The 22,560-nt window shown below is 48.4% G+C and overlaps 1 protein-coding gene across 4 annotated transcripts in view; it reads left to right on the top strand.

Moving 5' to 3' along the window:
• The window catches only part of FOXK2 (forkhead box K2), an 86,165-nt gene that overhangs the window by 49,137 nt on the left and 14,468 nt on the right, over window positions 1–22,560 (top strand). For all 4 annotated transcript variants that reach the window (XM_040331153.1, XM_040331155.1, XM_040331151.1 and 1 more), the window contains exons 2-5: window positions 11,659–11,853; window positions 14,772–14,913; window positions 16,483–16,629; window positions 22,080–22,273. In XM_040331153.1, the coding sequence (XP_040187087.1) occupies window positions 11,659–11,853; window positions 14,772–14,913; window positions 16,483–16,629; window positions 22,080–22,273 (678 nt within the window). The remainder of the gene's footprint in view (window positions 1–11,658; window positions 11,854–14,771; window positions 14,914–16,482; window positions 16,630–22,079; window positions 22,274–22,560) is intronic.

Below are 22,560 nucleotides of genomic sequence, written 5' to 3'. Positions count from 1 at the left end.
GAGCTTACACTCTAATGTCCCCTCCCCCACAGTCACACTATTATACATTGATATAGCTCTGACATATACCGCAGTGCTGTACAGAGAACACAGACCGTTGTATCAGTCTGCACCAGGGGAGCTTACACTCTAATGTCCCCTCCCCCACAGTCACACTATTATACATTGATATAGCTCTGACATATACCGCAGTGCTGTACAGAGATCACTGAGCCAATCACTTTAAATGGACCTTGCAAGAGTGTGCATCAACACAGGGTGACTGGTTACTGGGGATGCAGCAATAGAAGTATTTTCCAACGTCCCGATATATTGGAAACTAATCTAGACTAGAGAAGATGGACCTTTGGCGGCACACAAGTAATATAAAAAGCTATACATATTTATTATAGAAAATTCATATAAAAAGTATACAAACGTATAGTACAGTATTACATCAGCAGAAGTACCCAGTGGGTATTTCAATAACACTTCCAAAACCTTATAGCAGGGATATGCAATTAGCGGACCTCCAGCTGTTGCAAAACTACAAGTCCCATCATGCCTCTGGATGTCATGCTTGTGGCTGTCAGTCTTGCAATGCCTCATGGGACTTGTAGTTCTGCAACAGCTGGAGGTCCGCTAATTGCATATCCCTGCCTTATAGTAATGCAGGTACATAAACATCAAAGAGTACATGTACCGGCTGGGGTGTACTTACTTTTGTCAGATACTGTATATAAATGAATAATTATTATTCATTCATATAGCTCTGAAACATTGCTTGGTGCTGTACAGTGATCACCAAGTCTCTGTACCAGAGGAGCTTACACTCTAATGTATAATGGCAGCACCAAGGCATAGGTCAGAGCTTTATACATGTAGTAGTAGTAGTAATAATAATAATAATACATTTTATATAGCTCTGACCTATGCCTTGGTGCTGTACAGAGAATGCTGAACCAGTTGTTGTTTTTTCAAAAAAAAAAAATTCTTGACCATCAAAGGCAAGTCTAGGTTCTCACAACAGGGATATATATATGTGTGTGTGTGTGTGTGTGTGTGTGTGTGTGTGTATATATACATGCGCACACACACACACACACACACACACACACACACACACACACACACACACACACACACACACACACACATACACACACACAATAACGTTCACAGATATATTTTAAGGAATTGGAACGGTAGTCCAAAAATAGAAATCGGATCTTTCCCAGCACCCTCAATATACATCCAGTGAGAGTATTTCAGCCACCGCAGGGAACACCCTGAGTGCCTATACCCGGGGTTGCCCTATACCCGGGGTTGCCCTATACCCGGGGTTGCCCTATCTGTTTCCCATTTTCTAAGTTACTAAAACAAAAGGGTGGTGGGAAGTGTCTCTGCACCTGAGGAGCTCACACTCTAATATCCAATAATGGTCACATAATATACATTCTTATATAGCTCTGTATAGGGCTGCAACTAACGACTATTTTCATAATCAATTAGTTGATTTATTGTTTCGACTAATCGGATAATCTTAAAAAAAAAGTGTGGTGTACAATTTAGTTAATATGTAAACAAAATAAAAAAGAAAATTTTTATTCTTTAATATCCATACGCAGTGGTAAATATACCGTATTTATCGCGGTATAACGCGCTCCCGCGTATACCGCGCACCCCTAAAGTTGCCCCCAATCCTGTGGAAAAGTTTTTTTTGTACTTACAGTTTTGGTGTCTTGCGCGGCGTCCATCGGCGGCCTCGTCGGGTCCGGCGTCCTTCTGCGGCTTCGGGTGTTCTCTTTGTCGGGTCCAGCGTCCGTCTGCGGCTTCGGGTGTCCTCTTCGTCGGGTCCGGCGTCCTTCCCGCTCGTTTCCCGCGCCAAGTTTGATTACTGCGCCGACATATACAGAGCGCAGTACACTCGTGTATTGTCGGCAATGCTTGGCTACCCGCGCAGACGTCCTGTACGTCCAGGACGTGAGCGCGGAAGGAGCAGAGACTGCCCGACAATACACGAGTGTACTGCGCTCGGTATATGTCGGCGCAGTATTCAAAACTCGGCGCGGGTATCGGCGTATACCGCGCACCCACGATTTTGCCCTGATTTTCAGGGCAAAAAAGTGCGCGGTATACGCCGATAAATACAGTAAATAACAAACTACAGTAATTGTAATGCCTTCTATTACCTCCACTTTCTCTGGGCTCCGATGCGGATCTTCCCTGCACAGAGTTTTTAAAGTGATTTTTTTTTTTTTTTTTTTTTAAAACAAACTTGTTATACTTCCCTGCTCTGTGTAATGTTTTTGCACAGAGCAGCCCAGATCCTCCACTTCTGGGGTCCCTCACCGATGCTTCTGGCTCCTCCTGCCTTCAGAGTGCCTCAATAGCAAGTAAAGTATAGAACGCCCGCTATAGCAAGATAAAAAAAACTTCTGCCTTTAGAACCACTCACTTCCTGCCCAGGACTACATGTCCCATGAGGCATTGCTCCTCACACTTTCACATTCACAAATTCTCAGGCACTTAGTGACATGTATGGATGGTGTACTGAACTGTATGTGTGCTGCACTGTATTTCCTGTTATGTAAACAAATAATGAATTCTGTATGCAGGACAACTAATCAACTGGCCGATTAATCGATTATGAAAATAGTTGACAACTATTTTCATAATTGATTGGTTGTTTCGGCCCTAGCTCTGTACAGAGAATAACCAGCTGGTCACATCAGCGGAAAACTTAGTAAAAGTTGTGTGTGTGTTTGTATTTGGCGCTCTTCTGGCTGTAGAATGTTTTTGCTCCCATCCCCCCCCCCAGGCTCGGGGTCACAATAACATTCCTGTATTGCCAAGGTCTGTGTGTCGGTAGAGTTGGTCCCCTCCGCTGATGTCATAGATGATGACATAGATGTCTGCGCCGTCACCTCGGCCTTCAATGTCCTCCCCATGACCCGCACTGAGGTTCAATGTCTCTGTTCTGTGTCGCAATCCTCTACTTTTTATTATTATTACTCTCCAGATCCGGTGGAGGCATTTATGGACAGAGCAAGTATTGTCAGCTTTGAAGTTGCCTAATAAACTGACCAATGAAAGTCCAGTTTATTTTTTGGTATAGGCAACATAACCTCAGAACCTTTTTTTGCTGTAAAAAATATTTCTCTATTTATTACTTTGTCCACATATTTAAAGTGGACCTTCAGTCATTTTTTTCATCTGTTAAATTTTCTGCCCTTGTTGTTTTTGTTGTTTTTATCTTTGGATAGTAAAACGTTTTTTTTTTTCTGCCAGTAAATCCCTCATAAGGGCCACATCCTGTTTCCTGTCTGGTCATTCGTCCCGAGTCTGTAGGGGGCCAGTAGGGAGAGATGCATTGTAAAGAAATTTGTATATCACATGGCAAACGCAATATTCAGTTTACCTCAACGTTATTTTTTTGTTGGTCTAAATATTAGCGAGAAATTGGGGGGGGGGGGGGGAGAGAAGAGACATGTGCCGTGTATTGGGGGGGAGAGAGACATGTGCCGTGTATCGGGGGGGGGAGAGAGACATGTGCCGTGTATTGGGGGGGGGGGAAAGAGACATGTGCCGTGTATTGGGGGGGGGGGGGAGACGTGTATCGGGGGGTGGGGGGGGAGACGCGTGCCGGGGGGGGGGGGGAGGAGACGCGTGCCATGTTTTCGTGGGGGTGGAAGACGTGTGCAGCGTATCGGCTGTGGATTGCTGGGTGACATGGATGGAGCGGGTAGATTACTGGGTGTATTTCTGGTGCTCGGGTCAGTCTGCTCGTTTTTCTCGCTGTATTTCTGGTGCTCGGGTCAGAGTCTGCTCGTTTTTCTCGCTGTATTTCTGGTGCTCGGGTCGGAGTCTGCGCGTTTCTCTCGCTGTATTTCTGGTGCTCGGGTCGGAGTCTGCTTATTTTTCTCGCTGTATTTCTGGTGCTCGGGTCGGAGTCTGCTCGTTTTTCTCGCTGTATTTCTGGTGCTCGGGTCGGAGTCTGCTCGTTTTTCTCGCTGTATTTCTGGTGCTCGGGTCGGAGTCTGCATGTTTCTCTCGCTGTATTTCTGGTGCTCGGGTCGGAGTCTGCTCGTTTCTCTCGCTGTATTTCTGGTGCTCGGGTCGGAGTCTGCGCGTTTCTCTCGCTGTATTTCTGGTGCTCGGGTCAGAGTCTGCTCGTTTTTCTCGCTGTATTTCTGGTGCTCGGGTCGGAGTCTGCTCGTTTTTCTCGCTGTATTTCTGGTGCTCGGGTCGGAGTCTGCTCGTTTTTCTCGCTGTATTTCTGGTGCTCGGGTCGGAGTCTGCTCGTTTTTCTCGCTGTATTTCTGGTGCTCGGGTCGGAGTCTGCTCGTTTTTCTCGCTGTATTTCTGGTGCTCGGGTCGGAGTATGCGCGTTACTCTCGCTGTATTTCTGGTGCTCGGGTCGGAGTCTGCGTGTTTCTCTCGCTGTATTTCTGGTGCTCGGGTCAGAGTCTGCTCGTTTTTTCTCGCTGTATTTCTGGTGCTCGGGTCAGAGTCTGCTCGTTTCTCTCGCTGTATTTCTGGTGCTCGGGTCGGAGTCTGCACGTTTCTCTCGCTGTATTTCTGGTGCTCGGGTCGGAGTCTGCACGTTTCTCTCGCTGTATTGTGGATAAATACAAGCGTTGTGTGACCACTAAACACTTCCTCCTCCTCGGACGGCCGCCTCCTGCTCGGTGTTGTGCGGTTACAGAGGAAGTAAACACGTCCGGGTCTGAGACCTCGCAGAAAAACAATTGCTTTGGCCTTATTTTTGGTTCCAGCTGTTACTGCTGATCGCTGCCAGACGCTGTAAAAGCTGAAATGTAATGTACGGCTATAATGACTTCCTTTGTTCTCTCCTGACCAACATGCGGTTAGTTTAATAAATCGTTTCATTTTGAAGAATTGCCTCTCGAGTCAGAGTGGCCAGGGCCGGTGCTACCACTAGGCAAACTAGGCAGTCGACTAGGGCGCCCGGCCACTGGTGTTCCTACTCTCTTCTCTGTGCAGCAAGCAACTAAGTTTTAGCATCAGCAGGCAGCAGCCGCTCCGTTCACACATAGTGTTTGAGGTGCAGCGGAGGACTGTGTCTGCGTCACGAATGAATGGAAGCAAGCAAACATTAATTGATGGGCGCTGGTGAAGGCTGCATATGCCCGGGCGCTGGCGAGGCTGCATATGCCCGGGCGCTGGCGAGGCTGCATATGCCCGGGCGTTGGCGAGGCTGCATATGCCCGGGCGCTGGCGAGGCTGCATATGCCCGGGCGCTGGCGAGGCTGCATGGCTCATTTGATGGGCGCTTCATTAAAAAAAAAGAATAAGGAGAGAAGCGCCACTGAGTAAACTGTGTTTTTAATATAACATATGAAATAACATAATATAATATAACATAACATAATGGGCGCTTCATTAACCACTTACGGACCTTCGCTACTTTGGAGAGGAATAGCCTTGTTATGGCAGTAGCTAGCTACCATCACACCAGTACCCTCTTCAAGAGCGGGTCCACAGGTTCGCCGCAAGATCGCTTTTATTGGCGGCAGGAGAGGGCCCCCCCTCCCGCTGCTTTCCGGTGCCCTCCCGCTGCTTTCCGTAGCCGGTGGCATTCGGATCCTTCTGTGTCAGTGGCCTGGAGACGAGTCTCCATACCACTGCAGGGCGGAAGCGACATCAAAACATCACTTCCGCCCATCGCTCTTAAAGGGCCATTTTATTTATTTATTAATTACATTAATTTTGTTTTGAGGTATTTTTGACCCCAAATATCATATTTAAGAGGACCTGTCATGCGCTTTTTTTTTTTTTTTTTTCCTATTACAAGGGATGTTTACATTGTTTTTATGGCTCTCATGTTATGTATGATGGTTTTATGTCTTTTTTTTTTTTTTTTTTTAATACCGTGATATCAAAAAACCATAATTCTTTGTAATCCTTTTTGTATGGTGAGTGAAGTTCCAGAGACATGTGCTACCATAGGGGGGGTTGATCTACAGCGGGATTTTACTGCACTACAGTGACTGATGCCAGTCCTGAAGAGAATGCCCACACATGAAGAGGAGGCAAATGGCGGTCAGAGGCGATTGATTGAAATTGTTCTGATAGGAAATGAAGGCCTTGCTCATGATAGGTGCTGCAGCTTTGAAGAGTGCAATGAAAGTGAAGTTCCACCCAAAAGTGGCATGTATTTTTTTTGGGGGGGGGGGGGTATAGCAGGGGCATCGTTAAGAGTGGGACTTCCGGTCCCACTCCCTTCTCCCGCCTATGGGCCGCCTAGGCAACTCCTCCTCTCCCCCTAGGCGGCCCCTCCCTCTAGACCAGTGGTTCTCAACCTTCTAGTGCCGTGACCCCCTTAATAAAATTTCCCAAGTTGTGGGGTCCCCTAACAGTAAAATTATTTTCGTAGCGTGGGTTGTCAGCACCCAAGGCAAGACAAGTAATTTGCGCCCCTAACCTGCCCCCCCAGCCATACCGTGAACTGAATGGGCGGCTGCGAAGAGGCTGAGTGGGCGGCCCAGTGCTTTATGAACAAACCCAGCTGGGCGACCTTGAAAAGACTGGGAGAGCAGCGCGGGCTTCAGGAACAGCCCAGGATTCGGTGACCCCTGGAAAATCGTCATTCAACCCCCCAGGTTGAGAACCACTGCTCTAGACCATCTCCTGGGACACCGGTCCATTTTGAAAGTGCAGCGCGACTCGCGCATGTGCAGTGCATACCCGGCTGTGAAGCTAAAGGTTGGCGCCAGAGTGGCAATGGCGCTGGCGGAGAGGGGGAGGAGCGACGCCCCCAGGTGGCCACATTGCTGGACGGTGGGACAGGTGAGTGTCTGTTTAAAGTCATCAGCTCCACTTTTTTTGGGGGTGTAAGGCTGGAGTTCTTTCCTTTTGGTTGGGTTTGTTGCTGTAATATGTGGTCGGGTCTTTCCTTGCCCATTGTTGGGGTGTGAATTGGATGTCTGTGTCGCGTTCCCCGCCGTTGTTCCTCTGGTGAAAAGCCTTCACTTTCCCTCCTGAACGCCGATCTTCCTCCGGAATAAAGATTGAATATGGAGATAGCGGGGAGCGGACGAGGATTAGCCGGAGCAAGTCTGTGCGTTAATCCGGAATCTTCAGAGGAAACGATTAATGGACAGTTTCCACATACTAATCCTGACCTCTGATTGGCTGCGTTTTGCTTGAAGGCCTTCGCAGGGGGAAGAGACGCTGCAGTCTTAAAGAGCCCCTGACTCTAATATTGCAAAACTGCCGTGACATTCATGTTCTTTCCTTCAGAACTGAACTGTCATTTCTTAGGCCTCGGTCTTCATAGTACTTGTAGGTATAGGTCAGGATTTGACAAATTTGCTTGGAATCTCGGAGCCAGCTAAAAAAGTTAGGAGCCAGAAAACGTGCCCCGTCCCGACGAGCTCGCGTGCAGAAGCGAACGCATACGTAAACGGTATTCAAACCACACATGTGAGGTATCGCCACGAACGTTAGAGCGAGAGCAATAATTCTAGACCTAGACCTCCTCTGAAACTCAAAACATGCAACCTGTAGATTTTTTAAACGTCGCCTATGGGGGTTTTAAAGGGTAAAAGTTTGTCGGCATTCCACGAGCGGACGCAATTTTAAAGTGTGACATGTTGGGTATCAATTTACTCGGCGTAACATTATCTTTCACAATATAAAAAAAATGGGGATAACTTTACTGTTTTATTTTTTAATTAAAAAATTTATTTTTCCCCAAAAAAACTACGCTTGTAAGGCCGCTTCGCAAATACGGCGTGACAAAAGTATTGCAACGATCGCCATTTTATTCTCTAGGGTGTTAGAATAAAAAATATATATAATGTTTGGGGGTTCTAATTGGAGGAAAGGAGATGGCAGTGAAAAATTACATAATTGCTCTGTAGTTGGCAAGTTTTGCAATCGTGCCCCAAGGTTCTGCCCCCCCCCCCCCCCCCCATCCTGCATCGATCGATGTTCTGGGCACTCCTGCACAGTAGTTTCCATTGTTGTTGTTGTTTAGGACTTTATCCTGAAGTAGGAGATGCTGGAGCGATTTGAGTTCTAGAATCCTATGGGAAGTTGCTGTGCATGCGTGGCCAGCCCACTCCACCGGGATGTAAACCAAGAGCGGAGCCCGTGGATCTGGGAATGGGAGAAGTACACCTGTGCAGTGCGGACTTTTATTTCACGTAATATGTAGAGCATGTTAGGAAGATTATATGGAGATTTTAGGTAGTTTTATACTTTTTGTATGCAGGTAATGGAACTGAAGGGCGTGTTACATTCACCTGCATTCCCACCTTTTTCCTCCGCTCGTGTGATCAAATGAGCCTCTATATCGGGAGAATGCTGAGCAAGTAACGGGTCGGCTCATCCTGCATGTGCGGGGGTGGGGGGGGGGGTGTGTAGATCGTATTCCTGCCGGCCTCTCTGGCATTTTCCATTCTAGGATAACTCATCTGACGACTTTCTAATACAGCAAATGACACCGAGTTCCCTGAAGGAATATTTTGAAGGCTGCGGTGTTCATCGGTGATCTCTGACACCTCTATCTGGTTGTCGGCTGAGCAGTTAGCAGCCAGAATGGGGGTGTGGCCCCTGACTTCTGCTGCCCCTGACTTCTGCTGCCCCTGACTTCTGCTGCCCCTGACTTCTGCTGCCCCTGACTTCTGCTGCCCCTGACTTCTGCTGCCCCTGACTTCTGCTGCCCCTGACTTCTGCTGCCCCTGACTTCTGCTGCCCCTGACTTCTGCCGCCTTTCAAGTCTATAGTAAAGACTTTATATGAAGCCAGCAGTATTTGTAAAGAAATACAAGTGTCCGCTCACCTTGCCTGCTACAGAATGCCGAACACCTGTGTGATCCTGAGGAAGTCTGTGTGACCTAGAACTTGCACTTCTTGGATTGTCAAATTCCGGGGTCCCTCGCAGCATTCACTGGCTCCTCCAGCTGAGCTTCACAATTTATAGAATATATTAGTGATGTGCACCCCTAAACCCGGCACCCTGTGCGTATAGCGACCTGTGCGCCGCGCACCCCTAAACCCGGCACCCCCTGCGTATCGCACCCTGTGCGTATGGCGACCTGTGCGCAGCGCCCCCCTAAACCCGGCGACCTGTGCGCAGCGCCCCCCTAAACCCGGCGACCTGTGCGCAGCGCCCCCCTAAACCCGGCGACCTGTGCGCAGCGCCCCCCTAAACCCGGCGACCTGTGCGCAGCGCCCCCCCTAAACCCGGCGACCTGTGCGCAGCGCCCCCCTAAACCCGGCGACCTGTGCGCAGCGCCCCCCTAAACCTGGCGACCTGTGTGTATCGCACCCTGTGCGTATGGCGACCTGTGCGCAGCGCCCCCCTAAACCTGGCGACCTGTGCGCAGCGCCCCCCTAAACCTGGCGACCTGTGCGCAGCGCCCCCCTAAACCTGGCGACCTGTGCGCAGCCCACTCCAGGGCCCTGTACTCTTTACCTAATGCACCCCAGCTACAACGGGCCCTTTCAGGACTACCATACTGCTGATGCGGCTCACAATGAAGTTGAGTGACTCCCCTGCTTTGGAGTGTGGGTCTGTTTCGTACACGGGGTGAATGTAGGAGAGAAGTAGGTGTGATACAGAACACAAGTTGATGATGTGCAGGCAGACTTGATCCTGAGTTATTGTGTATTGTGAGGTGTTGTGTTGGCGGTGTGCCCGTTGTGTACATACGGGCCAAATACCATCACTGCTCTCACCCTGTAAGGCCTTTGGTCTATTTTGGCTGCAGGCTGTCGCTGGGCAGTTTTCCTCGCACACTGCCAAAGTCTGAGCTAGATTAATGCCCCGGGTTATTTTCACTTCGTACTGGCGCGCTGCCATATTGTGCGTTCGCCTTCAAAAAAAACTTGGCCGTGTTCAACCTCGTTCAAATAAATAAAATGAAATGAACACTCACACCTAGAATGACAGGCAAGAGCAAATGAGGGAGAATGCCGATCCCTCCCCGCCCCCGCCATCATTTCCTCTGAAATATGGTGGCTGCCATTATTAAAGTTGCCAGCCCTGGTCATCATTGGCCATTTGGCTTGGAGACTTTGTCACTGGCCTGCAGCAATTGTAGATTATAACCGGCATATTCTTTTTCTGGTCAGTTGCTAAGCTCAGGATCAGTGATAACGGCTTCAGTAGTCTCAGTGCAGGTATTTCTAATGTGATCTCTGTACCAACACATGGGGAGTCATTGGTACAATACAAGAGCCACCAGTTCCTGGAGCGTCCATGTTTGCGCTATCAGGACCATACTGGATGATTCTACTGATGAGACATTTTTTTTTTTTCTTTTTTTTGCGCTTCCGCTCTTTTCTCCTTCAGATGTCAGTATGTGAACACTCATTCCTGCAGTTTCTTCCATACTTTGTCTGTCCTATAGAGGTCTGGGTGGGTGACAGACCATGTTTAAACTTGACTTCCCCCCCCCTGGTTGGTTGCGTCCCCCCCCGTCCCTGGTTGCGTCCTTATCCCCTTCCCTGGTTGCGTCCTTATCCCGTATCCCCTTCCCTGGTTGCGTCCTTATCCCGTCCCCCCCGTCCCTGGTTGCGTCCTTATCCCGTCCCCCCCGTCCCTGGTTGCGTCCTTATCCCGTCCCCCCCCCCCCCGTCCCTGGTTGCGTCCTTATCCTGTCCCCCCCCCCCCCCCCGTCCCTGGTTGCGTCCTTATCCCGGCCCCCCCCCCCGTCCCTGGTTGCGTCCTTATCCCGGCCCCCCCCGTCCCTGGTTGCGTCCTTATCCCGGCCCCCCCCGTCCCTGGTTGCGTCCTTATCCCGTCCCCCCCCGTCCCTGGTTGCGTCCTTATCCCGTCCCGTCCCCCCCCGTCCCTGGTTGCGTCCTTATCCCGGCCCCCCCCGTCCCTGGTTGCGTCCTTATCCCGGCCCCCCCCGTCCCTGGTTGCGTCCTTATCCCGTCCCTGGTTGCGTCCTTATCCCGGCCCCCCCGTCCCTGGTTGCGTCCTTATCCTGTCCCCCCCGTCCCTGGTTGCGTCCTTGTCCCCGTCCCTGGTTGCGTCCTTATCCCGTCCCTGGTTGCGTCCTTATCCCGTCCCTGGTTGCGTCCTTATCCCCGTCCCTGGTTGCGTCCTTCTTCCTCCCTCCTCCCCCCCCCCCCCCCCCCCCCCGTCCCTGGTTGCGTCCTTCTTCCTCCCTCCTCCCTCTTCCTCCTCCCTCCTCCCTCTTCCTTCCTCCCTCCTCCCTCTTCCTCCTCCCTCTTCCTCCTCCCTCTTCCTCCTCCCTCTTCCTCCTCCCTCTTCCTCCTCCCTCTTCCTCCTCCCTCTTCCTCCTCCCTCTTCCTCCTCCCTCTTCCTCCTCCCTCTTCCTCCTCCCTCTTCCTCCTCCCTCTTCCTCCTCCCTCTTCCTCCTTCCTCTTCCTTCCTTCCTCCCTCCTTCCTTCTTCCTTCCTTCCTCCCTCCTTCCTCCCTCCTTCCTCCTCTCCCCCGTCCCTGGTTGCGTCCTTCTCCTCCTACCCCCCCCCCCCCTTGGTTCCTGGTTGCGTCCTTCTGTCCCCCTCCCCCTGTCCCGGGTTGCTGCAGTTGTGTATTATAGATACACAATAGAAATCCCTGTTGGGCCACAGCCTTGTCCTGGGTGGTTATGTCCGTTAACAGTGTTTCCTCTTCCTTGATATTTATTGTGATATTTTTGTACTGAACCCCATTTTCTCTTTTTTCCACAGATGCACCTTCAGGTTTCCCAGCACAAATATCAAGATCACATTCACTGCGCTCTCACGTGACAAGAAAGAGAAGCAGGAAGCCCCCGAGTCCCCCATCAAACCAGTGCAGCCGCAGATCTCCCCCCTGACCATAAACATTCCAGAGAACATAGCTCACCTAATCAGCCCCCTGCCTTCCCCGACCGGAACCATAAGGTGAGGATGATTCTACCCCTTTTGTATTACTGTACAGTGGAACCTCGGATTACGAGTATAATCCGTTCCAGGAGACCGCTCGTAATCCAAAGCACTCTCATATCAAAGCGAGTTTCCCCATAGAAGTCAATGGAAACGAAAATAATTTGTTTCCGCGTTGACTTCAATGGCATGCAATACCGCATGTGGCCAGAGGTGAGGGGGAGGTGCCGGAGAGCCTCAGAAAGGCCCGGAGACAGTTTGGCTAAACTTGGTAAGACTCGGGAATGGAGTATTTCCGAACTGCTCCGATCGGCTCCGGTGCCCCCGCACCTCAGGCCAAAAGTGGTACTGCACACCGCTGTGGCTTGAATCCTGCTCATTTTGCAAACCAAGTCAGGATTTTCCCCGAAAAATCCTCGTATTACAAAACGCTTGTTAACCGTGTTACTCGCAACCCGAGGTTTCACTGTATACCTGAAATGACCAATGACAGTCCTTGCTGTGCTGTGCTGGGCGGTGTTGTGAGCGGTTAATCATGTTGCAGTTTTCTAGAAATCTCTAGATAGCAGCTGTGAAAACTTTGTATAAAAATACACTTTATCTGTAAAAGTCAGATGACTGTAGACACATGCTGGGCTTTCCAAAAACCATCTACCTAATCCCTGTATACACGTGTCAACCCCCCCCCCCCTTTTTTTTTTTTGGCAACAAAGCTGTGATGAAGGGGGGCGTGTTCTGACCCCCCAAAACGCTTTTGGTTGTGTAATAAGATCTTTTATTCTTGTTTGGAAAAATTTATTTTCAGGACGATCAACTTGCTGATTATTATTTTTTTTGTGTTTTGTTTTGTTTCATACGACAGACTGAACATAAACTAGAAGATTTTCCTCACAAATATAGGATACAGAGGGAAAAAAGAGAAAGGGCTAGATTCAGCAAAGAATTACGCCGGCGTATCCATATTTACGCCACGTAAATTCAAAGCTGCGCCGGCGTATCTTCTTTCTGTATTCAGAAAGCTAGATACGCCGACATTGGCCTAAGATACGACTGGCATAAGTCTCTTACGCCGTCGTATCTTAGGGTGCATTCTCACGCTGGCCGCTAGGTGGCGCTCCCGTCGTTTTCGGCAGAGAGTATGCAAATTACCTAGATACACCGATTCACAAACGTACGTGCGCCCGGCGTTCGTTCTTTACATCGTTTGCGTAAGGCTTTTTCGGCTTAACGTTGCTCCTGCTTCTATGAGGCGCACTCAATGTCACGTATGGACGTCGTTCCCGCTTCGATTTTTGATTTTTTTTACGTCGTTTGCGTAAGTCGTTCGCGAATAGGGCTGGACGTAATTTACGTTCAAGTCGAAACCAATGAAGTCCTTGCGACGTCATTTGGAGCAATGTACACGGACGGCGCATGCGCCGTTGGTACAAAACGTCAATCACGTCAGGTCAACACACATTAATATAAAACACGCCCCCCCCTTACACATTTTAATTACGCGCGCTTACGCCGACCCAATTTACGCTACGCCGCCGCAACTTACGGAGCAAGTGCTTTGTAAATACAGCACTTGCTTCTGTAAGTTGCGGCGGCGTAGCGTAAATACGATACGCTGCGCCGCCGTTAGATTGCGCGCCCCTACCTGAATCTAGCCCAAAGTGATTATACTTCAATAAAACACGGGGGTCAGCTTTCATCTGGTGCTAAATTACATTTATTTTGATATTTTTTTTTTTTTACTTCCTGTTGCCTCTTCAGGACAGGAAATGATGGCAAATCTTCTGTACGTGTCACAAAAGTGTTCCCTTTACTTCTCTCTCCAAGCGAAGGGGGGGAAATCTACACAAAGCAAATACTCGAAACGTTTTATTACTTTAACAATGGCGCACGTGTCAGTTGGGGTTGGACCTGTGAGTTGGGTTTGATTCCTGCTGGGGACCATTGAGGAGGAGAACGCAGCGAACACAGCCGAGTACAGAGCTGGCCTTTCATCCGCTTCCAGTTATTTCCTCTTTTTTTATTTTGTTTCTTCTAATCTAAACACAGACTGTTCTACTTTCCTAGGATAAGGATCCAATAAACAAAGCGATCGTCTGAGTCAGCCATTGCCATCTGTGGGTGGCCTTTTATTTAACCACTTCAACCCCGGAAGAATTTACCCCCCCTTCCTGACCAGAGCACTTTTTGCGGTTCGGCACTGCGTCGCTTTAACTGACAATTGCGCGGTCGTGCAACGCGGCTCCCAAACAAATTTGATGTTCGTTTTTTTTTTTCCCACAATAGAGCTTTCTTTGATCACCTCTGCGGTTTTTATTTATAGCGCAAAAAAGAGCTACAATTTCGAGGAAAAACTTTTTTTTTTTTTTTACTTTATGATTTAATATCACTTTTTTTTTTAATGACTCCTTTTTATCATGAATGTGATTGCTTAATTCTGTACATGGACAGTGGTGAGCTTTCTCTATGGTAGTTTGTATCTCTGTCCCACAATGATGAGTCGCCTGCTGTAGTGTCTCTGCCCCTCCCACATTGGTGAGATTTCACCACCGTAGTTTGTCTCCCCCCCCATACTACAGTTTGAGGGGCCGTTTATTCTTTCCCACTATTCAGAAGGAATGACGCCGCACCACGCCAATGCACCGTAACCCGTGTTACTGCAAAAAGAGGGTGTAAACAGTTCATGTATGTATTGCAGATGTCAGATGTCCAATCAGAGTTGGAGTTGCTCCCCGATCGAATACTTTTTTAATTTTTTCATTGTACAACAAACTCCAAAACACACCATTACCCACAAATTACCCCCCCCCCAACACACACACACACACACACACACACACACACACACACCCACCCACCCAAACAAGAGAAAACCCCACAGTTCTCCCGTAGTGATGTTCAGTTGTTCATGGAATATTTCTCTCCCTTTCTCCATTCAGCGCTGCAAACTCTTGCCCCTCTAGCCCCCGGGGGGCCGGCTCATCTGGGTATAAAATGGGTCGTGTTATACCCGCTGACCTGATCTCCGACAATTCCCACTTGGAGAACGACAAAGAAGCTTCAGGCGGAGACAGTCCCAAGGTAAGGTCTTATCTCTGCTTTCCCCGTCCAGTGTGTGCCCCTCGTTGTTACACGTGATCCCTGTGTGTGTACCCCTCGTTATTACACGTGATCCCAGTGTGTGTACCCCTCGTTATTACACGTGATCCCAGTGTGTGTACCCCTCGTTATTACACGTGATCCCAGTGTGTGTACCCCTCGTTATTACACGTGATCCCAGTGTGTGTACCCCTCGTTATTACACGTGATCCCTGTGTGTGTGTACCCCTCGTTATTACACGTGATCCCAGTGTGTGTGTGTACCCCTCATTACACGTGATCCCTGTGTGTGTACCCCTCGTTATTACACGTGATCCCTGTCTGTGTGTGTACCCCTCGTTATTACACGTGATCCCTGTGTGTGTGTACCCCTCGTTATTACACGTGATCCCAGTGTGTGTGTACCCCTCGTTATTACACGTGATCCCAGTGTGTGTGTGTACCCCTCATTACACGTGATCCCTGTGTGTGTACCCCTCGTTATTACACGTGATCCCAGTGTGTGTGTACCCCTCATTACACGTGATCCCTGTGTGTGTGTGTGTACCCCTCATTACACGTGATCCCTGTGTGTGTACCCCTCGTTATTACACGTGATCCCTGTGTACCCCTCATTACACGTGATCCCTGTGTGTGTGTGTACCCCTCGTTATTACACGTGATCCCTGTGTGTGTGTGTGTGTGTGTGTGTGTACCCCTCATTACACGTGATCCCTGTGTGTGTACCCCTCGTTATTACACGTGATCCCTGTGTACCCCTCATTACACGTGATCCCTGTGTGTGTGTGTGTGTACCCCTCGTTATTACACGTGATCCCTGTGTGTGTGTACCCCTCATTACACGTGATCCCAGTGTGTGTGTGTGTGTACCCCTCATTATTACACATGATCCCAGTGTGTGTACCCCTCATTATTACACGTGATCCCAGTGTGTGTGTGTGTGTGTGTGTACCCCTCATTATTACACGTGATCCCAGTGTGTGTGTGTGTACCCCTCATTATTACACGTGATCCCAGTGTGTGTGTGTACCCCTCGTTATTACACGTGATCCCTGTGTGTGTGTGTACCCCTCGTTATTACACGTGATCCCTGTGTGTGTGTACCCCTCATTATTACACGTGATCCCAGTGTGTGTGTGTACCCCTCGTTACTACACGTGATCCCAGTGTGTGTGTGTGTACCCCTCGTTATCACACGTGATCCCAGTGTGTGTGTGTACCCCTCGTTATCACACGTGATCCCAGTGTGTGTGTGTGTACCCCTCGTTATTACACGTGACCCCAGTGTGTGTACCCCTCGTTACTATAAGTGATCCCAGTGGGTGTGTACCCCTCGTTACTACACGTGATCCCTGTGTGTGTGTACCCCTCATTACACGTGATGTGTGTACCCCTCATAACGTGTGTGTGTGTGTACCCCTCATAACACGTGATCCGTGTGTGTGTACCCCTCATTACACGTGATCCCTGTGTGTGTGTACCCCTCATTACACGTGATCCGTGTGTACCCCTCATTATTACATGTGCTGACTGATCTCCTCCTTCTTACAGGATGACTCCAAGCCCCCGTACTCTTATGCACAGCTAATAGTACAAGCAATCACCATGGCCCCAGACAAGCAGCTCACCTTAAATGGAATTTACACGCACATAACGAAAAACTACCCCTACTATAGAACAGCGGACAAAGGCTGGCAGGTAAGTGCCCAGGAGGTGTGAGTGGGTGTAGGACTAGGATAATAGGGACACCAAGGGATCTTTTATTGAAGCTTGGGTAGGGGGCGGTGGTTGTTAAAGATGAGCTCCGGCGTGTTCGCAGAGCCCACTTGCTGAGCCCACCAGGAAGACGACGTTGCGCTACGCTAATCACAGGCAGGGAGACATTGTCCCGATGCGTGGCTGCAGAGATCGCAAATTGTCTCGGCTGCCTGTGATTAACGTAGCGATTAACATGTGGGCTTTGAGAACACGCCGGAGATTATCCTTAGTGGTTGTACACTGTGAGCCAGACACATGGGAGCTGATTTACTGAAACTGGGGAGTGCAAAATCTGGTGCAGCGCTACATAGAAACCAATCGGCTTTCAGGTGTGCTTTTTTTTTTTTTTTTTATAAAGCTTAAAGCGGAGGTCCATCCTAAATTTTTTGTTTTTTTTTTAAAAGCTACAAAAAAATTTAAGAATTATTATTTTATTTTTTATACTTACCAGAAGTGGCTGTTGCTAGGCAGATCTCCTAATCTGCCTCTTCCTTGTCCGCGGTGGGTCGTCTTTCTTCTCCTTGTTGCGCTGCCTCCTGCGAAATGGGGAGCGGTGTCTTCTGGGACCTTGTGTGTCCGTGTCCCAGGAGACATCCGCCCATTCACATAGCGCCGCGCGGCAGGGAATTGGTCTTTACCTCCTGATTCCCTCACCAAGGATGGCGGCGGGGCAGTCGAGACCCAATTTTTAATTTATTTTTTAAGCCGGAACCTCCGCTTTAATTGAACAAGCTGATTGGCTACCATGCACAGCCGCACTAGATGTTCCACTCTTCGGGCTTAGTAAATCACCCCTCTAGTGTTTTTGAAGTGCAAGTTTTTAGTTGCCCATGATTGGATTGTTAAAGTGAACACACCTTCGCCTTCAGTATGCAAACTGAATATGCACTTTGCTAAATGAACAGCTTTATTTAGTATTGATGGAGCTCCGTCACCTTATGCACAGGACCTGTTACTGGCGGGATTAGCAGGTGAAATTAAAGGGGTGGGGGGACTAATGCAGCCACCATATCTGAGGACAGGCAAGCTGCAATATTGTATTTTTTTTTTTTTTTCTCTACTTGCTTTAGGGATTTTTAAGTATCGTAGTCTTGTCACCATTCCATGAGCATGCGCAATTTTGATGCATAACATGTTTGGTATCCATTTACTCAGCGTTGCTTCATATTTCATATTTTACACAAATAGGGCTGTTTTTCCCTATTAACCACTTGCTGACCTATATATATATATATATATATATATATATATATATATATATATATATATATATATATATATATAATGTGTAAGAGGGTGCAATGAGTGAAGGCCTAATGTTGCACTTCCGGCGCCCAGTGGTAGTCAATTACTTCAACCGAAGTGGTGGAGATGTGATATATACTATTATAAAGTGATGGGACAATCCCCACAATAAAGGTGGAATTGCTCAATATAGCAGCTATTTAAGTTAAATGGTGACCGACCCATCTAAAGATATAGAAATAGGTTTATCAATAAATTATGAACTGGTGTTCAAAAAGATAAAAAACAGCGCTTATGAGTGGGTAAGTGACCACTCAGTACTAAATAATCCCAAAGATCGGTGATGGTGTGATAGGTGATAGACTATGGTACAGGTGCACCGAACTACCAAGAAAATCACCTGAATGTGGAATACTCCCCTAATTGGGGTGCAGACTTACCACAGTAGAATAAATTCTACACTCAAACCATCAGATCAACAGGTACTGTATGGGGTTAACTTCTCAGACGGAGACATATGAAAGGCAAGAAAAACACATACGGATTGCATAGTGTGATATTGCACAAACAAAGTCCTGCTGATATAGGTAAACTAGTGGTTAATGCCCGTACAGTGTATCAAACGAAAATGAACATATAAACAAATGGTATCACCGCTGTCGCTGACGTCTTCCAACCCCCAGGGGCCGCGCGTGTGCTGCGGGAATAGTAAGGTGTTTTTTCCTTGCTGTGGTTGGCGTCTGGTGGAACGCGGTGGAACGCACTGTTGTCTTCCTGTGTAGCGCCCTCAGGGCGTGGCTACAGACAGCGCTACACAGGAAGACAACAGTGCGTTCCACCGCGTTCCACCAGACGCCAACCACAGCAAGGAAAAAACACCTTACTATTCCCGCAGCACACGCGCGGCCCCTGGGGGTTGGAAGACGTCAGCGACAGCGGTGATACCATTTGTTTATATGTTCATTTTCGTTTGATACACTGTACGGGCATTAACCACTAGTTTACCTATATCAGCAGGACTTTGTTTGTGCAATATCACACTATGCAATCCGTATGTGTTTTTCTTGCCTTTCATATGTCTCCGTCTGAGAAGTTAACCCCATACAGTACCTGTTGATCTGATGGTTTGAGTGTAGAATTTATTCTACTGTGGTAAGTCTGCACCCCAATTAGGGGAGTATTCCACATTCAGGTGATTTTCTTGGTAGTTCGGTGCACCTGTACCATAGTCTATCACCTATCACACCATCACCGATCTTTGGGATTATTTAGTACTGAGTGGTCACTTACCCACTCATAAGCGCTGTTTTTTATCTTTTTGAACACCAGTTCATAATTTATTGATAAACCTATTTCTATATATATATATACACATACATACATACATACATACATACATACATACATACATACATACATACATACATTTTTTGTATGTGTATATATATATATATATATATATAATGTGTGTGTATTCTCTAAATTTTGAGGAAATTTGATTATTTTATTTTTTTCCATGAAGGAGGGTAAATCTTTTGGGGGTTTAAGTGGCTCGGTAATGAAAGTCAGGAAAATGCGATGTCCTTTTTAAATCTGTGTTGGCGAGAGTCCAGCCAAAATAAGTGAGGTCAGAGAGGAAGTGATGTCATGTCCTTTTATTAGTGTCCAGCTTGTGAGTGTTCAACCGCAATATGGAGGCGATTTGTTTCCTCTCCGCCCCCCCTGTAATCATCTTATACCTTATTAGTAACTATTCTCCACTTTAAGAACATGAATATAGATTTACCTTTTTAGGTAGTAATAGTGTTCACTTTTTTTTTTTTTTTTACCCAAATGCATTATCCGCATCAAGTTAAACGTCCCACTACGTGTCCCCCTCCACACCCCCGTCCATCCGTCTGTCCCTCATACACCTAACCCACCTCCATGTCCACTCTGCAGCCTCGCTCCCCCTTCTTTCATAGGAGAGCCATAGGCACCTGCTGCAGTCAGTCCAACCTGATACTAGCTAGGTGAACCCTAATAACGGGGGTCCAACCCGATACTGGCAAGGGGGACCTAATAAAGGGGGTCCAACCCGATACTAGCAAGGTGGACCCTAATAAAGGGGGTCGACCCGTTACTGGCAAGGGGGACCTAATAAAGGGGGTCCAACCCGCTACTAGCAAGGGGGACCTAATAAAGGGGGTCCAACCCGCTACTAGCAAGGGGGACCTAATAAAGGGGGTCCAACCCGCTACTAGCAAGGGGGACCTAATAAAGGGGGTCCAACACGCTACTAGCAAGGGGGACCTAATAAAGGGGGTCCAACCCGCTACTAGCAAGGGGGACCTAATAAAGGGGGTCCAACCCGCTACTAGCAAGGGGGACCTAATAAAGGGGGTCCAACCCACTACTAGCAAGGGGGGCCTAATAAAGGGGGTCCAACCAGCTACTAGCAAGGAGGACCTAATAAAGGGGGTCCAACCCGCTACTAGCAAGGGGGACCTAATAAAGGGGGTCCAACCTGCTACTGGCAAGGGGGACCTAATAAAGGGGGTCCAACCTGCTACTGGCAAGGGGGACCTAATAAAGGGGGTCCAACCCGCTACTAGCAAGGGGGACCTAATAAAGGGGGTCCAACCCGCTACTAGCAAGGGGGACCTAATAAAGGGGGTCCAACCCGCTACTAGCAAGGAGGACCTAATAAAGGGGGTCCAACCCGCTACTAGCAAGGGGGACCTAATAAAGGGGGTCCAACCCGCTACTAGCAAGGGGGACCTAATAAAGTGGGTCCAACCTGCTACTGGCAAGGAGGACCTAATAAAGGGGGTCCAACCCTCTACTAGCAAGGGGGACCTAATAAAGGGGGTCCAACCCACTACTAGCAAGGGGGACCTAATAAAGGGGGTCCAACCCGCTACTAGCAAGGGGGACCTAATAAAGTGGGTCCAACCTGCTACTGGCAAGGAGGACCTAATAAAGGGGGTCCAACCCTCTACTAGCAAGGGGGTACCTAATAAAGGGGGTCCAACCCGCTACTAGCAAGGGGGTTCCTAATAAAGGGGGTCCAACCCGCTACTAGCAAGGGGGTTCCTAATAAAGGGGGTCCAACCTGCTACTAGCAAGGGGGTTCCTAATAAAGGGGGTCCAACCGGCTACTAGCAAGGGGGACCTAATAATAATTGTCCGGTGATGTCATTTACAGCTGATGACAATGAAGTAAACGGCAGACAAAACAAGATGTCTGCATGCTGAGAGCGATCTGGAAAGTTGGCGACTTTTCACCTTTGTGGAATCCTCGCCATCCATTTCCTTTTACTCCGGAAACCTCTATTGTCTGTCCTGTGTAGAGCGGCAGCGGGGTGAGATGGGGTGAGATGACCTGCGATGCCACGGGGGTTTATTTTGGATGAAGGTGCGCTCGATTGATATCAGTCTGTCGTTTTTTGATCCTGGTCTGTGTGGATTTGTGTTTTCCTTCCCAAGCTGACTCAGCAGTCCGCTTTCATCATGCTGCTTATCGGCACATCATACATCTATTATCAGGTCTGGGGGGGAGGGGGCTTCATGCACTTCCCGGGGTACATTTCTTTAGGCTGTAAGAATAGAATATAAAAAGATCAGTATGTGATAAAAACACGATGTCGGCTTTTCACATCGCCGCTCTCCGCTAAACCTGATCCTCCCGCAGGAGGCCGGAGCCCCTTCCTACCCGTCATCTTGTTGTAGCCTCACCTTCTCCCATGACTTCTGGCTTTGTTAATGGGGAGCGGCTGGATCTGTCCGTAATGTGTCCGGTCAGTCTGACAACGGCCAGATGTGATGTGATTGTGGGTGGAAAGAAGAGATTTCAGCTTCTCATCCTAGCAATGCGACGGCTCAGAACTGGAAACAAAGCGTCCACCATCTTCAATGTGACTGGCTCAGTCTTCTCTGTACAGCGCTGCGGTATATGTCAGAGCTATATAAATGTATAATAATAGTGTGTGACTGTGGGGGAGGGGACATTAGAGTGTAAGCTCTTCTGGTGCAGAGACGGATGTGACACTCGGCATTCTCTGTACAGCACTTATTATTTTTTTTTTGAAAGTGTATGTTTGATGATTTTTCACATGGATGTTGCTTTCCAAAATATTTCTCATCTTTTTTTTTGTGTTTTTTAGAATTCTATCCGTCACAACCTTTCTCTCAACCGGTATTTTATCAAAGTCCCGCGATCCCAGGAGGAGCCCGGCAAAGGATCCTTCTGGAGGATAGACCCAGCGTCCGAGAGCAAACTTATAGAGCAAGCTTTTAGAAAACGAAGGCCCCGGGGTGTGCCGTGTTTCAGGACGCCCTTAGGACCCCTTTCCTCAAGGTAAGAAGTGGACGTCCTTCCTACAAACACGCTTATAGGTCTGTTTATAGAATGTCGCACAATGCTTAGTATCCTGCACTATATATATAACTGTGTACAGTTCAGCATCCTATGACTCTTTATATCCCCGCACCGTCTATGTGGAGGCGTCAAGAGTTTTGTTCTAATGCCATTCATAAAGAGAAGATTAATAACATTCACTCTCTTTAAGCATCACTTCAAAACTTCAATATGGGAAGCCAATGCACTTGCTGATCCCAGTCTGTAAACCTTTCATTTTCATGAGA

The sequence above is a fragment of the Rana temporaria genome, chromosome 12 (genome assembly GCF_905171775.1).
Source record: "Rana temporaria chromosome 12, aRanTem1.1, whole genome shotgun sequence".
Taxonomy (NCBI): domain Eukaryota; kingdom Metazoa; phylum Chordata; class Amphibia; order Anura; family Ranidae; genus Rana; species Rana temporaria.
Note: the sequence above shows the minus strand (reverse complement) of the source record. Positions and strands in the feature narration are given on the sequence as shown.